The following is a 15,699-nucleotide window of genomic DNA, read 5'->3' on the forward strand; positions in this document are numbered from 1 at the left end:
TTCAGCGACGAAGTTCGAAGAAAATATTCATTCTCTGATCGAGTACGGGAAAACCAGAAGCGAGGAATCCCCGCGAGCATGTTCCAGCGACGATGCGATGCACCCTCAGCTAGAGCAGGTCACCGACCGACCAAGCCATCAACGCATCCTCTCCCATCTCCGGTTCGTCAAAGAATAGCAAAGACCACCCCACTCCAAAGGCCCTAATCCGGTCCAACCCCTTCCAAGCCCACGTCCGTCCGTCCCTCCATCATGCAACGATCCAGCCGACGGAGAAACGCCATCTTGGATGACATCCGCGAGAAACCCTAAGGGGGGAACGAACAAGGACGAAGAGCGAAGTCCTTTCGTTCCAAGACGAGCAAAAAGAAAAAAGAGAACAAGTCGAGTTCCCAGCCAGCCGTGACCCCACCCCCCGAAACCACCACTAACCTAGCCCAGGGAATCAAGCAGAGGTGTTGTTGGGAACTTGGGGAGGGGAGCAAAACCGCGTTTCGCAAAAAGGAACGGCCACACGCCTACCCCAGGGCGGCGAGACCCACCACCACCAGGCCAGCGACGCCGGCGAGTGCGGCGCCCTCGTGCTTGGCGGCCGCCGCGTTGGACGGGGTGGGCGGCGAGTGGGCGGCAGCAGTGGTCGTCGTCTCCGCGCCGGTGGTGCCGGTGCCGGTGCCGGTGCCGCTGGTAGTAGTGGTTCCATCGTCGGACGTGGTGATGCTCTCGGCGGTCGGGGTGGCTGGGCCGGTGGGAACGGACGATCCCGCGGTGATCAGGGTGCCGGGCAGGTCGGTGACCGAGCTGGCGGGGGGGACGATTTCCGAGACGAAGACGGAGCCGGAGGTCGTCTCCGGGGCGGCCGGGTTGGCGGTCTTCGTGGTGCCGTCGCCGCTGGTGGTCGGGTGGTTGCCCTCGCTGGACGACGGGGTGGCTGGGGAGGAAGTCTCGGCGCTCGCCGTCAAGGCACCGGAGCCAGAGCCGGTCGCCGTGGCGGACGCGGAGGTGTGGACCGTGACGGTCACGGTGATGGTCGGCAAGGTGTAGGGCACGGTGTAGAGTTGGGTCACGTCATGGTCGCCCTCGTGCAGGACGATGGGCTGGACGATGACGCCGGTGCTGGCGGTGTCGGCGGCCGGGTTGGTCTGGGACGAGTGGCCCGCGGTGCTGTTCTCCGCACTGCCCGCCGCGGCGGTTGCCGTGGCGAGGGCGGCGAGGATGGTCGCGATCTTGGCAGACATTTTTGGTTTTCTGGCTCGAAACGTGTGCAAGTGCGAGATGGTTGCTGTATTGGATACGTTTGTCAGCCTGAAGTGTCCTCTGCAGAGTGAAGACGCCGTAATAATTTGGCCGGTGTTTGTTTTGGATATGGGCTGGGAAGACGCGTAGTCACGATAAGGCGGAGGAGACTAATCACCTGGGCAACAAATCTTCTCAGCAGTGAGAGGTGCTTTCGAAGGCGCTTGGTAAATGGGGATTGGCAATAAAGTTGAAATCCTTGGATGATAGAGGTAGGACGGGAGGAGAAGAGAGTGAGATAGGAGGGGAGACGGAGAAGGAGAAGGGGAGAGGAGGGAGAGTAGTGCGTGTTTATGCCACTCAGAGGGTAGAGATACCAGTGGTGGAAGTGAATCGAAGAGCTCCGACTTACCTGCTTTCAGACTCAGAATATGGCCACCACGACGTAGTCAAGGATAGGTGTCAAGGTAGGACGATCTTGGTCAAGGCAAAGTGCTGAAACTGTCAACGGACTGAAGCTGACGAAGGAGGTGCGGGACTGTCCTCGGGTTCTGGAAGTGGTGTTGTATGGGAGAAGATCAGGGGTGATGGATGGAAGGCAGAACGGCGAAGGTAAGAAAATAGAGGGAGTAGGAGGGTGCTGAGACGATATAAGGCTTGTGCTGCTGGAGCCCCAGCAGGGGGAGGAACGACACTGGCCAGTGAATCGAATACCACTTGTCTGATACCTTGCAGGGCCAGGTGAGATCTAACTGATAGACGAAATGAATCGATGTCAAAGTGTGGTGAGTGAGAGGTTCTCTCTATGGGCCAGGGGAAGGTGGTTCATATGTCAACTATGGAACCACCTATTGTCATACTACACCTGATCATGGGCAAGAAGCACTTTTGGCACCCAAAGACGGGCTTCTACAGCCCTTATGCTATAAACAAAAGCAATAACTTATCACACACTGTTTAAGGCCCCTGGTTCATATAAGAGGGAAGCTCATTGTTGATATGTGGATTACGATATCGAGGATGGCCATGTGAGGGATGCAATCCTCCCAGTCTGGAATACTTTGGATGTCCTTCTCAACATAAGGTGGGCATGGTTCACCTGGGATTGACCCGAGTCATCTGTAGGTAAAAACAGCAGAGATGTGTCTCATTTGACATTGCAACACCTTGCAAACGGGCGAACTCGGTAGACGGCTAGCCACTCTCGTCCAGTTCGAGAGAGGGCAGCAAACGGGAGTCACAGACAAGTGTCGATACCAACTATGAAATACGCAAGATGACCGACATGCCGAAACCATGGTTAAATATGCCGTAGCCAATGTTGTAGTAAGAGGAGAATGCCTCTTTTTGGCCGAGGAGTAAGGAAACCGATGTCGGAAGATCATCGTGGTGGCAACAATTCACTTCGGAGTGCCTTCGGCAACAACAGCAAACGTCGAGTCAACGTGGGCATCCATGTAAATGGCGGAGCCAAATTCCGTCGGCCTTCTAGAGCAGCCTGATAATACTTATAGCGTAAGGTACCATGTCCGATATGTTTGTTCCCTGACCACTGGGAAAGTATGAACTCTGGGGCAAAGGACAGTGATGCATGTGATGATCAACGACCGATGGTGGTCTCAGCTCAGTGTTGCCGAAGAGGCTCTTTGAGGGTCCTCGAAGTCTGCTTACGGAATAGTACTCCATCCTACTCCGTAGTGTATGCCTAATCAGGGGAATTCGGTCGAGGCTGAAATGCCAAGAAGATTTGGAGCGGAGAAGCGTGGATGACGATAACCCTGCTGGTCATGGGAAGATCAGGCCGGGGAGGAGAGTGGACGAGATGGGGAGCAAACTTGCATGATGCGTGCGGAGGATTGGTGGGGTCGGCTCGTGGTTGGGCTGTTCCTGTTGCCCAGCTAGGTTAGCGATTTAGTGTGGGTTGGCACGCAGGACCGGCGAAACCGGAACCGGAACCCTTTGTATGTTTGTACAGTACATACTCCGTACATGAAGAGCAGCTGAACGGGCACCTCTCGATGCCGTTGCATTGGCAATAAACGACCTAGGTAGGTAGGACTTGGGATGCGCGAATACTGCGTCCTGGATAGTCTTGGTAGTGCTGTTGGCCCGTGTTATGGTTGGCGCTATCGCCTAGTCTTGCGGTTGGTGTTCGTCACTATTCGGACATACATCTGGTCGTCAGAGAGGTTGATGCCCGGATTTCGCCTCCAGCGGGAATAACCAGCGGGTCCCTTCATCCATGTACTGCTTAGTACGTGCGTACGGATACGTCCATAGTATCAGTCAACCCGGCGAGCGTTCCTTCCATCTTGGACATCCCACCGTTCCACAGTTTCTAATCCCTAAAACCCTCCTGCTGCCAAGCCCTTTGGCTTGCTTTTCCTTTCCTTTGCATCGATTAGACAGCCTCAATCCAATTTGGCGACTGCTTGCTGCTTAGGTACCTATCTCTCCCCCCACATAACAGCCTGTCTTTCGACGCCGTGTGTCAATTCGAGCCGTCTTCTATCCCGCACACTCGTTTCCATCCTTACCGCAGAGCGGAGATCACCCGGACCCCAAAATCGCCCAATTTCAGGGGGAGACCTGTCCGACCGCCCTAGTGCCGCCATCGCATTTCTCCGTGCCATAGTGTAGACCTCTCCTCTCCGCGAGCCTTTTTCTCCGCGGAGCAATCAGTGCTGCATTTCTGCATCGTACAGGCCTTCTCGCATGGTGGTTGCTTCCGGAAAACCCGGCGCCAGCCACGAGATCACGAATCCCTCTTCCCCGACTCTCCGCTGCACTGCCGTCTGGTAGGGCAGTCAGCACCCAGTCAAGGAGGGCACAGCCAGCATCTCCAAGGAGAGCTGTCACTCCCAACCGGTCGTTTCTAGCGGCACGCAGTCGCAGGTACACCTTGCCACCCCGCCGTCGCACACAATTCCCCATCGTCCTCGATTCCCCGTCGAAAACACCGGCATCGGTCGTGAAGCCAGTCCTTAGACACCGGACGACGAATCTGCTTGATCTCTACCTCTCTTCATACCAGACAAATCCAGCAAAGATGGCCGAGCCCGAGTCGCAAATAGCGGCCAATCCCACAACCGAGGAACAGTCATTACAACAACCGAGTGATGCAGTACGGATGAGCGAAGTGTCGAAGGAGGAGGAGGAAGCGCAGACTCAGACCAAGAGCGACTCGTCGGTACCGCCCCCAGCCGCGGATGTTATCCAGCCAGAACCCCCAGCAGAATCACAGACGGCGACTGCTACTACCGGTTCCACAGCGCAGCCATCAAAAGGGAAAGGGAAGGACGAGCCACCGGTGGAAGACGATCTAAAGATAGGGCCTACTGACCCCCTACCCGATGCGTCGGAAGGCACCCTGGATCACCCAATTTGCAACATCACTCTCCTACTCCCCAATGGTGCGAGACATCCGTACAAGATCGACGAGAAGTATCTGACGAAGCGCAACGTGGATGTGCCGGATGTGACCGAGACCGGCAAGAGGGACCCGTTCAGCATTTCGGTCTATACCCTGAAAGAGCTGATACTAAGGGAATGGCGTGAGGAGTGGGAAGGCAAGCCAGCAAGCCCGAGTAGCATTCGGCTCATCCATTTCGGCAAGTTGTTGGATGACAAGGAACAGTTGAAGAGTACGTCATTTTTAGCCCTCCAGCACGCAAACCTTCCATTCCCCAACCCCAGCCACCCCCCTTTCCCCACGATAACTGACCCCGGATCCTCTAGAGTATCACTTTAGTGCAGACACTCCAAACGTGGTCCACATGTCTGTTCGCCCGGCCGAGATGATGGAGGAGGAGGAGGCCGCGAAGGGCAAGGGCAGCGGCCACCACGGACAGAATCGTGATAACGGTTCAAGGTGCTGTGTTATCTTATAGTTGACCAATCTCTTCTATACTCTGGCGTGCTGTTGTCCGCCGGCGTTGCAGAGGATGCCATATACCTAGCCCGGTTGAGCGGGCATTGAAACGGCCATATTATTTGGTTGAGCAGAGCACAGTCGGATGCTTCGTCCCAAAGATGACCATCTGTATTGGGAATGAGCCTCTACAGCCAATTTGCTCTACACCCGAGTTGTTTTCTTTTGTGTCTATTCCATACAAGACAGGGCGCCAGCGGGTTATCGGCGTTTCAATGTCTACTGTATCCGTACTTTTTGCTGTTTTTGCCCGATCGTTTATAGCGGAAGAATAGATGGTAGTAAATACGTTGGCCTTCTTCAGTGTGGTCTATCCAGTTTTATGTGTTGTCCTTGCTTGCCAATAGTTTTTATCATGCGAGCAAGACTCGAGGAGGTAAGCACCATGGCATGTTGTACACCTTTCGCCCCGCCTGGCCCAGCAACTCGAGCCAGTCCTGCGAGAACTTCTGCGAAATCAGATTAAAGCACCATGGGGTTTGATATCATAACCAGTGCCGCCAGGGCCCTCCTCCTCCCCTCCCCTCCTTCAGCACCAAACCCTCAAACCCCCAGTCGCACGAACGTGCCGTCCTCACATCTTCAGCTTCCGCTCCATCTCATCATGCACACCCACGACACCCCTAGCTTCCTCCCCGGTAAACACATCCTCCCACGTGATGGTAGCCTCCCGTCCGCGCAGTATCTCCTCGTGGACGCCGGCCAGCCCACCCGGCGACGGCCCCAGCGCGGCGGGCCGCCACTCGCCGTCGCGGGCGATCTTGAGCTCCATGGCGCGGCGCACGGGCTCGGCGGTGCCGAAGGCCCGGCGCAGCGTCTCCATGCGCAGCGCCTCGCGCGTCGCCTCCCACTGCCGCAGGCGCGCCTCCAGCGGGTGCGCGCTGATGGTCGTCGCGGTGTTGTCGGCGGGTGATGACGCGGACGGGCCGATGCCTGCGCGGAGGGTGTCGTGGAGGCCTGGGGCGGAGGGGGCGCCTTTCGTGGTCAGGTGGCTGTAGGTGGTGCTGTGGGCTTCGGAGGGGACGATGCGGAGGGACTGTGGGGGGGAGGGAGGTTAGTAGGTGGGTTTGACGGGGTTGTGGTTGATGAGGGCGGTTGGGATGAGGGTTGGAGATGATGGAGTTTGCTTACCATTTTGAAGGGTTGGAGAGGTGGATTTGGGATGTTGTTTCGGCAGATCCTAATTGTGGGTGTGGCTACTGTACAGATTGCCGTCCCTGCTCAGAGTTGTGGGTGTGGATGAAGATCGAGGAAGTCCTGAAGGCAGCGAGCTGTTGGCTGGGTGTGTGGTGAAGCTTGTCCAAGGCTGCTAGCTGCTGCGCGTCCAATATCGGGAAGCTAGGAAAGTACTTGGGTACAGAATAAGCGGGCTAGACGCAGGCGGGCGGCTGTTGGTGTTGTTACGTAATTAAGTCCGGTATCGCTCTTATCCCCGGTCCAGCTTGCTAGCTACCTCGAAATATGTAAACGGCCGGGCTTGACTCACCCGCATGGCCCGACAGGAGTTGCAATGGGCTCAATTGGCAAGATGGGACTGGCACGGCCTCCGATAATACGGATCGCCAATGGCACCTTCTACCGCCATCACCCCAGTGCTTCGTCCGCGCATCCAAACCCGTCCCTCTTCTCCAACTTGACCTTTGAGATACCGTCCTACAGCTCCGAGCCGCACAACTGGTGCATTGTCGGGCCCTCCCTATCCGGAAAGACCACCTTCCTCCAGCTCCTCCAAGGCCAGCACCTCTGCTTCCCCCCAACGGCCCGGTCCTTCCCCTACCTTGCCACCGACAATATCCCACACCGACTGAGGGCGCCGAACAGGGCGATCCGCTATGTCGGCTTCGACAACGCCGGCGCGGGCAGCGGTCTCGGCCCCGCCACCTCGGCCTACCTGTCGGCGCGCTACGAGAGCCGCCGAGAGCAGACCGACTTCTCGCTGCTCGATTTCCTGCTCGGCAACACCGAGCTGAACCCCGCTGGGGCCGGCGGCGGCGGCGGCGGCGGCGATGGGAGCATCGACTCCGCGCTGCTGGACCGCGTGGTGGTCGACCTGCGGCTCGAGAACCTCCTGCAGCTGCCCGTCGCGTTCCTGTCCAACGGGCAGGGCCGGAGGGCGCGCATCGCCAGGGCGCTGCTCACGACCCCCGAGGTGCTGCTGCTCGACGAGCCGTTCATGGGCCTTGACCCGCCGACCGTGGCGGGGCTGAGCCCGCTGCTGAGGGAGCTGGCCGACAAGTCCAGCCCGAGGTTGGTGCTGAGCGCACGGCCGCAGGACCCCCTGCCGGAGTGGATCACTCATCTGATCTACCTCCGGACGGATTGCCAGGTCGGCGCTATGGGAGAGAAGGAGACGGTGCTGGAAGGCCTGAGGAAGTACGTGCGCGGGGTCTGGAAAGGGGGTCTCGCCGAGGATGAGAAGCTGCCTGTTCACGCCCTGGGGGAGATGGGGAGGACATTGAGTGGACGGGGCGTCGAGGGGGAGGGGCTCATTGAGGAAGTCACGTCCACGCAGGCTGATGCCGGGACTAAAAAATTCGATGCGGAGCCTTCACTGGGTAAACCTCTGGGGGAACCACTGGTGGAGATGGAGGGATGTCAAGTCCGATACGGTGATAAGATTGCCTTGGGCAATTGGAGCGTTGCCGGGGCAAAGGGGCTCTACTGGTCCGTCCGGAGGGGTGAGCGGTGGGGCGTCTTTGGGCCCAACGGGTCTGGAAAGACAACCATCGTCTCACTCCTCTGCTCGGACCATCCTCAGACATACTCGCTCCCGATCAAGCTCTTCGGTCGAAGCCGGCTTCCCGAGCCTGGCTCTGGAGAGCTGCCACTGACCTTCTGGGACATCCAATCCCGCGTTGGACACTCCAGTCCGGAGATCCACCAACACATGCCGCGCAGCTTGACGATTCGGCAGGTCATGGAGAGTGCATGGGCCGATACGTTCCGCAGCAAACCAAAGATGGACGATGTTGCTCGTGGCCAAGTCGACGCGACGCTTTCATGGTTCGAGCATGAGCTCAATCCGGCCTCCAGCAGCCACACAGCCGACTCTGCGTCGTCGACGGCTGGGGAGGGCCTGTCTTGGGCCGATGATTACATGTTCGGCGAGATCTCGTTCAGCGCCCAGCGGATCCTGCTCTTCCTACGCGCCATCATCAAACACGCCGACGTCGTGGTGCTCGACGAGGCGTTCAGCGGCATGGACGACGCCGTTCGGGACAAGTGCATGCTCTTCCTCGCCCATGGCGAGGAGAAGACCTACACATCCACAGCCGCGTCGATCAAGACTGGTACCGGCACCGGCGTATCGGAGGCTCCGATTGTAGACAGCGAGGCCGCCAAGGCCGGCACCGTCAAGGTGACCGGGCTATCGGAGCAGCAGGCGCTAATCTGCATCAGCCACGTCAAGGAGGAAGTGCCGGACTGCGTTAGGGAGTGGCTCTGCCTCCCGGAGGCGAAAACGGGTGAGCCCGCGAGGTTCGGACGCCTAAATGGCCCGCTGAGGACGGACAGGAAGCGGTGGGAGGAGATCTGGAGCAGCGCGTAGCCTGTGCGATGAGACTCTGGCGCCTGGAAAGTGATTGGACTGTGCTTGGGTATAGGGCTGGAGGGCTGGGCGGAGGGAGACATTTTTTCTTGTATCGGCTGCTTGGGCGCCCCTAAATCTACAATCCATATGAAGGGATAGCCCGGGTACCCAGCCGGGGTATACGTATGATGATGGCCTATCCAGACACTGTGCTAACCCAACGATAAGTCCCACAACCCTCCGACCTCCAGGAGGCCGTCAGAGAAGTTCATATCGTCGAGCAGACAACCTCTCATATAAAACACTAACCAATACCACCCTGGAGTAAACCAAATTGTGCGACCGGGCTGTCACTCACGGTAGCGTGGCCATCTTTACGGACCCGAAACGTTATATCCCCTTCTCGGTGCACATGCACATCTTGGGAGCCTCGACCGTGGAGGGTTTGTATACCTCGAGTTCCTAGAGCGATTGGATAGGCCCCAATATGCTGGCAGTGATCTACTCTCTGGATTCGGAGCCTGTGAATATCTCGCCGAAAGGAGCTAGATTTGGAGGGCACAACCTAAGACTTACTCTCTGACGTGAACATATGGGTCGTATAGCAACGCCAAGTCCCCAAAGACGCTAATATCTCGCACGTCTTACGTGCTGCAAGTAGCAGAGATTCCAACATGCGCATTGTTTCTCTAATGCCTTGCCGACACGCCGAAATACTTCCTGGCGACTTGCGCACTCGGGATCGGTTGTTTTCTCTCCGGGTAATATTCAGGTCGGGTGTTACGTGATGAAGGTACAAAAATGTTAAAAGCAAAGGAAAAAGTGCCAGTGGGTGCTCGGCCGATGGACAGATGTGAAAGTGGCCCGATCTCACCGGATTGGAGGTCATCCTGTGCATACTTTCAGTTGTTATTGCCAGATGCAAGGCACCTCAGTCGGAACGAAAAGAAACCTAACGATTGGCTGACCTTCCAAGGGAAAATGCGCCCGGATAGCACAATTCCAGCTAGGAAGACGGGATGGATGGGTGACTCCCGGGTTCCTACGGTCCTATCCGCCCCTCCACCCTGAGAGAGCTGATTGAATGGGACGATCCCACCTAATATATATTGCCCCAGTCGGACAAAGTACCTGCAGGCTACTATATGCCTACCTGGCTACCTATTCGCTAGGTAGCCAGTAGGTTACCTTGCTGAAGGTCGTGCTTGAATAAGTTGGTTGGGGGCCCAGAAACAGGTGGAGGGATTGCTGACGGCAGATTATATAGATTGCAGTCACATATGAGTACATGCATTAGCAACTCACCGAGTTGATTGCACTCTAACCTCCAACACATTCCGGTGCTCATCGCAGTCCTATAAACTGGCAGGAGGTTCGTCCTCCTTGCCAAACCCACGGCTCTGGTCCTCACTCCCAACGCTATTCCGCCTTCGTCCCAACCGCAAACCGCAAACATGGTCTCCCTCACGAAACTCGGGGCGGCAGCTGCCGCGTGTCTTGCTGCTCTGCCAGGCTCAACGGCTTACATTTTCAACATGACTGCACCTCCAACTGCCACTCCTGGCAAGAACATCACCGCCACGCTCTACACTTCCATTTATGTCCAGAACTACGTCGACTTCGGCATCATCTGGGGCATATCCGCTCCCGAAGTTGCCTGTCATACCTGTGTTGGCCGGCAACTTGACTATACGAACCTGGTGTGAGTCGCTGATACAACCTGGCCTGCAAATACCTCAAAGCTTGGAAAATAGAAATTAGACACTAATCTGGAATTGGAACATGTAGGAAAGGCTCAGTTGCGGTTCCGCCCTCCGGGAACTTCACAGTTGATGTGACGATTCCCGCGGACTTTACGGGAGGACCTTACTTCCTCGTTGCGGCAGTCCCCTATCTTGTTGGTGTAAGTCAGCCCTTGACCCGAGATTCTCCTCGATTTAATCCCCCCCCCCCCCCCGGCCCCTCCGGGGGGAGAATCCGGATAGACTGACACTCGTTGCAGGTCTCGGGGTCGACTGGTATTAACTACTTCAACTCAACCCTCTACACTTCTTGAGGTGGTTTAGAAGAAGGATCTTGGCCCTTTTGCCCTAGTTGCCGGGATGCTTGTAAAGAGAGCGCTAGTCTCTCAACTCTACCATAGCTTGACGGCCTGTAATAATCGCTTCGCTTTGAATCAACAATATAAGTGGATGTAATTTGGCAGCAAAAACCAGCCGGCTGATAGAATCCTTATTCTTCCATCTCTTGACGCTTTTTATGTTCTCGAGCTGCACGAATTTGATTCTGTTTCTCATTGTCCCACGTCTTTGATTGGTGCTTCCGACTCTTTTCCCTCCTCCTCTCTCGCTTGGCCAATGCTTGCACTTCTGGATCGACCCAAGGGGGTATGGGGGAGGTTGAAATTTGCTGCAAAATAACGAGCGTCTCCGACTCCTCATCCTCACTCTGCTGTTGGTTAGCAAACCCTTGGGCTGCTAAAAGGAGTAAAGCCCTCAAGGTAAAATTAGCGTCATTCCCGGCGCAATGAAGCCTGTTGAAGGGACACCCTAGGGAAAGCAGCAGGTCGCCGAGAGAACCACCCCAAAAGGAAAAGTCTTCATTGGCTATTTTAGAAGTGTCTAGCACCGCCGAGAGACGTTCTGGGAACGGGAAGTCGAGAGCTTGTAAAGCCTGAAGGTCGTTGAGGATTCCATGACCTACAAAAGCCACATTCCGAGCTGGGGGTAATTATCAAGGATTGAATACGACCGGCCATATAGGATGGACGAATCGTAATGGTCTCCCCAAAAATAAACTTGCGGGAAGCTTTCATAAGGTATGAGGGAGATCCTGTGGCCATGTTGTGCGTTACTATAAGCCTGCTTGGTGAGACTCGGTAGATTTCTCTTGTGTCCAGAATGGCAAGGCCAACTTGGCAATTATCCTTGAGAGAAATCCCGCTCTTGATGGTGTTGATGTTCTCGAAGTCAATCGCGATGAGAACGACATCTAACAGGCTAGGCGATCTTGAGTAATGGTGTCCCAGACGGAAAACCTCGCTTAGAATATGGAGCCCGTTCTTTGCGATGCTTGGTTGTGTGGGGGGCAGCCTAATCGACAGCGGCGGCTCGACAGCTACGGGCTCGTGCATAGGCATCTCTAGAGGGCGTATCGGTTCTTCTTTTTGTTCATCCTCTTCGTGGATGTCATGGTGGTTATGAAGCTTGGCATCGGTCCAGTCCTCCATCTTCTGCCGTCTCACGTTTCTCTTGTGACGAGACGAGCCGGTCGGTACATCGGGAGTTCTATGACCTGACGGTCCTCCGTGGAAGTCGCTGACAAATTCGTGCTTGAAACCGCTAGTATCTACGAATCGTCTAGTCGATGGCAACTCGGAATATTTCTCAGGAGCCAGAAATTGGTCTGTTTACCCCCGACATCGTCTAAGCGTCTTTCGGGCCAGCAGAGTCTTTCTGGAAGGTCTTACCAATGTGCTCGTAGATCTTGCCAGCTGCTTCGCTGGGAGACAAATGCGTGACGTTCAGCTCCAGCTCAGTTCCAGTTCATGTTTGTCCTTGAAATGGAATACAGGTGCTATGGTTAGAACTGCTGAATTATAATTGTTGCGTCGGGTTCACGGCGTGACTCATCGGCGACTTGCATTAAGTTTGAGATTGAGTTTGAGCTTGCGTATACCATGGTGGACATCAACATTTAGATTTTTGTAAGGTTATCGAGATTGAACTGCCAGCGAGTATCGCCGAATTGAGTATCTTTACTGAGTATTGCTTGGACCCGGTTCAACGCAAATTAAATAACTCAAATAAATTAAAACACGTGGCTGCCACCAACCACGCCCATCACTTCACCTTGGCCCCCTCAACCTTATCCCCAGGTTTGGTTGCAGAAATTGAAACGAAGCGCCAGTACTTTTGCCCGGCGAGACCCCTGGCTCCCGCAACCGTGTTGATAAAGTATTTCTCCAGACGGAAGAACCGGACCAGGATGAACGGCACAGCAGCCAAGATGTAGAATAACCAAAGCATGGGCTTGATATTCTCCGAGTAGTCACGCACGACGATGTCTGTAAAGCCGGCGCTTTCAAGGACCTCTCGGAAGAAGCCTGGCTTAGACCGCTCGTTCGTCGGCATGGCGGCGTGCTGGTTAACCTGCTTCATCGACATGGCCAGGTCGCCTAGTTGCTCTTCGGACTCGAAGGAGTGGTCGTACTCGAAGAGAGCGATACGGCCTCCCGGACGGAGAACGCGGAAGAAGCCCTCCAATACAGCTTCGGGGTCTGTAGCATGCACAAATGTCTCCATGGTGTATACGCCGTCGAACGATTCTGACTGAAGGGTCTCGAGGTGGTGGTAGTCCATCTTTTGCACAGTGACTTGGCCATCAGGAAGGCGCGACTTTGCGATGCGCCGCTTCGCTTTCACAATGTGGTGGTCGATGACGTCGATGCCTGTTATCCTGAGACCTCTCCGGGCCATGTTTATGGCCACGGCAGCTACTCCACAGCCGGCATCGAGGACCTGCGAGCCTTCAGGCAAGGCAAGGGCGTCGAACAACTTGCCCTCCATTCGTCGCAGAGCCCGGCCGACAGGCCATGGCCAGTCTGACCCTCTCTCATAGTATCCGAAGTGGCGGGTGCCGCCGAGAACCAGCCGGTATCCAATCCGAGACTCGAGGGAGTTGTAATAGGACTGAAGAGCGGGGTTGTCGTTGATGACAGTGTCGGCTCTGCTATCTGAAGCCATAGCTCTTGTCGGTAGTTTGCAGATGGTGATTAGCGCGGACCTCGAAACGTGCTGGCGGTGGGGTGATGTGTTTACTGCTGGGCGCAGGACAAGTAAAGGGAAATATATGCAAATGCATGTTCACACCGAACTGTTTGAAGTCGAGGACATGGGAGGACGTGAAGAGATGACAACAGGGAAGTTGGGGAAATTTCCAAAACGGCCACGCCCTGTATGACGCCAGGTAGCCGCCCGGTGGGGATGCTTTTAGTGCCCTGCTACCCAAAGTAACGTAGGCTAGCGTACTTCAGTACAGGCTCACGTCATGCTTCAATCTCCCCTGCAGGGTCACCCTGGAACCTGCAACTTTGTCGCATGAAATTGACTTGGCTGAGTACAAACTTGGCTCACGGCAACCCTTAGCCACCATCCCTATCGCGAAGCTGAACTTCAAACCAACAAACACACCTGCATACCTGGCTGCAGTCGCCTAGTTTCACTGTCACCCATACTTAGAAATGGCGTTGAATCCTACAGTTCCTGCCTTTAACAGGTTGGTCACCCGTTTTCCTGGCCAGGAGACCTTGTCGAACTTTCTTTATCGATTATCCTAATCTTGGCAATGGATAATTAAGTGACAATCATGGCGGACACCGTGCCTGAGACCGGATCAAATGGAACAGGGTCAATGGTCACTGTTGGCTGGGTCTAGTCCGATAACGATCGAGGCACTGCTGACATACTGTGGGCATGTTGCACCACTATCATACTCTGCGTCTGGGTCTCAACATACCCGAATGTGCCTACCAAGGCAGACAAATGGTATTATCGATTTGTCGACAAGCTTAACCTAGCCTTCGTCGGGCTTCTTGGCCCTGATTTTCTTTTCGGTTTAAGCATTGGCCAGCTGGCCAGCGCCAGGAGGAGCCTCAAAGGTTTCCAACCTGTGCTTTTGAAGCTTCAAGTTGAGAATATCAAAGCTGAGTGGACCCTAACGCATACCTTCTATGCCAACATGGGCGGCTTCCTGCTCTGTAGTCCTGATTACGAGGATGGCTTTCCTATTAACGCAAAGCAGCTGCTTTACCTTGTCGAACATGGCCACTTGGACTTCCCAGACATAACGAGGAACGATATTTGTGACAAGAACATGGCCGATAGGCTTTCCAAGTTGGTCCCACTTGAACCTTTGTATAGAAATCCCATTGCTGACGTGGTGCTGATCCAAAGGGTTATTACCATCCTACAGGTTATCTGGTTCACTGCTATGGAAATACAGCGGGTTACGCTTGGCCTACCTTTCACAACCCTCGAGCTGACCACTTTAACCTTGGCCTTCGTTATGGTGGCCACTTTGGCGAGTTGGTACTACAAACCTACTATCAACTGCGCTACTCTGCTCTAAACGAAGGACGGTCGAACTGTAGAAAGCATTAGAGCCGCCGCTAGGTTCCACAGTGAGGCGCCCACATGCCATGAGGCCTATATCAGCGTTACTTGTTAGTAATATGTGGATCTAGACATATCGTGGCCTACCTCAAATCTGGTACCAAACACCGCTATACTTTGTCTTGGAGCATCGCAGCTTCTACATTGAGAAGCATTGGAGATATTACTCCTAGCTGACATACATGGTCTGTCTTCTTATCTTCAACCGGCCTGTCAAGACGTACCTGTGGACGAGATTTCCGTCCGACACCTGGTTTGCCGCCGACGATGGCTGGATAATCTCATTCGGCCTTGCCATTCAAATACCCTTCAGCCTATCATTCCTCCTTGCATGGTTATCTTACTTTCCCACTCGCACCGAGTGGCTTATGTGGCAAATCTGCAGCATTTATCACGCCGCCTTCTCGATTCTCGGCGCTTCTTACTACTTGTTTTGCGCAACCTGTATGAGAGCGACCAACAGAAGACGGAGACAACAGCCGCTGCTGCCTGACGAAGTTCCTGGGTGGGTGCGTTCTGGAAGCCTGTCTCTGGCACCGGATGCAATGAATAGGATGATATCAAGAGATATCGAGGAGGGTCTTGCGCTGGACACTGCCGGTTCTACCCGTCAGTTTTATTTATATTCTCTGCCGTCTGTATTTTTACATTGAGGACTTCGCCGGCCTCCGGTTGCAGCCAACTGGTGTATATCAGGGGGTGGACCACATTTTACCATATATATGATAGGCTATTTAACAAAGTATTTTGATAACGTGCCAAGTTACCCAGGACGTGCCAGGCCAGCGCAGCAATCCTCCCAAAAACAGCAGTCCAAACCGCAGCACATGTTG

The 15,699-nt window shown here is 55.0% G+C and overlaps 8 protein-coding genes across 8 annotated transcripts; 5 read left to right on the top strand and 3 right to left on the bottom strand.

Annotated features, from left to right (window-relative positions):
• The first annotated feature begins 125 nt into the window (after window positions 1-125).
• On the top strand, window positions 126-1,682 carry QBC33DRAFT_93302 (uncharacterized protein). Its single transcript, XM_060433194.1, has 2 exons — window positions 126-383; window positions 442-1,682. The coding sequence occupies exons 1-2, from the start codon at window positions 290-292 to the stop codon at window positions 1,323-1,325; spliced, it is 978 nt and encodes a 325-aa protein (XP_060283120.1). The 5' UTR covers window positions 126-289; the 3' UTR covers window positions 1,326-1,682.
• A 2,297-nt stretch (window positions 1,683-3,979) lies between these two features.
• On the top strand, window positions 3,980-5,380 carry QBC33DRAFT_93182 (ubiquitin-related domain-containing protein). Its single transcript, XM_060433192.1, has 2 exons — window positions 3,980-4,877; window positions 4,972-5,380. Exons 1-2 carry the CDS (start codon window positions 4,283-4,285, stop codon window positions 5,121-5,123), a joined length of 747 nt encoding a protein of 248 aa, XP_060283121.1. The 5' UTR covers window positions 3,980-4,282; the 3' UTR covers window positions 5,124-5,380.
• A 34-nt stretch (window positions 5,381-5,414) lies between these two features.
• On the bottom strand, window positions 5,415-6,485 carry QBC33DRAFT_540623 (proteasome maturation factor UMP1). Its single transcript, XM_060428083.1, has 2 exons — window positions 6,296-6,485; window positions 5,415-6,200 (listed from the first exon to the last, which is right to left on the bottom strand). The coding sequence occupies exons 1-2, from the start codon at window positions 6,296-6,298 to the stop codon at window positions 5,739-5,741; spliced, it is 465 nt and encodes a 154-aa protein (XP_060283122.1). The 5' UTR covers window positions 6,299-6,485; the 3' UTR covers window positions 5,415-5,738.
• Window positions 6,486-6,612: 127 nt separating this feature from the next.
• Window positions 6,613-8,711, top strand: QBC33DRAFT_588256 (putative abc transporter protein; the record flags this gene model as incomplete). Its single annotated transcript, XM_060431537.1, has 1 exon — window positions 6,613-8,711. The coding sequence occupies exon 1, from the start codon at window positions 6,675-6,677 to the stop codon at window positions 8,709-8,711; it is 2,037 nt and encodes a 678-aa protein (XP_060283123.1). The 5' UTR covers window positions 6,613-6,674.
• A 1,436-nt stretch (window positions 8,712-10,147) lies between these two features.
• Window positions 10,148-10,749, top strand: QBC33DRAFT_559634 (uncharacterized protein; the record flags this gene model as incomplete). The annotated part of the gene is made up of 3 exons (XM_060429989.1): window positions 10,148-10,395; window positions 10,482-10,596; window positions 10,696-10,749. The coding sequence occupies 3 exons, from the start codon at window positions 10,148-10,150 to the stop codon at window positions 10,747-10,749; spliced, it is 417 nt and encodes a 138-aa protein (XP_060283124.1).
• Window positions 10,750-11,219: 470 nt separating this feature from the next.
• On the bottom strand, window positions 11,220-12,031 carry QBC33DRAFT_93341 (uncharacterized protein). The gene has a single exon (XM_060433195.1). The coding sequence runs from the start codon at window positions 11,920-11,922 to the stop codon at window positions 11,305-11,307; it is 618 nt and encodes a 205-aa protein (XP_060283125.1). The 5' UTR covers window positions 11,923-12,031; the 3' UTR covers window positions 11,220-11,304.
• Window positions 12,032-12,370: 339 nt separating this feature from the next.
• Window positions 12,371-13,638, bottom strand: QBC33DRAFT_493004 (putative methyltransferase type 11 protein). Its single transcript, XM_060425500.1, has one exon. It carries the CDS (start codon window positions 13,436-13,438, stop codon window positions 12,536-12,538), a length of 903 nt encoding a protein of 300 aa, XP_060283126.1. The 5' UTR covers window positions 13,439-13,638; the 3' UTR covers window positions 12,371-12,535.
• A 1,254-nt stretch (window positions 13,639-14,892) lies between these two features.
• QBC33DRAFT_93347 (uncharacterized protein) lies at window positions 14,893-15,616 on the top strand. Its single transcript, XM_060433196.1, has one exon. It carries the CDS (start codon window positions 15,049-15,051, stop codon window positions 15,517-15,519), a length of 471 nt encoding a protein of 156 aa, XP_060283127.1. The 5' UTR covers window positions 14,893-15,048; the 3' UTR covers window positions 15,520-15,616.
• Window positions 15,617-15,699: the final 83 nt, after the last annotated feature.

The sequence above is a fragment of the Phialemonium atrogriseum genome, assembly GCF_030411735.1.
Source record: "Phialemonium atrogriseum strain 8032-3 unplaced genomic scaffold QBC33scaffold_14, whole genome shotgun sequence".
Taxonomy (NCBI): domain Eukaryota; kingdom Fungi; phylum Ascomycota; class Sordariomycetes; order Cephalothecales; family Cephalothecaceae; genus Phialemonium; species Phialemonium atrogriseum.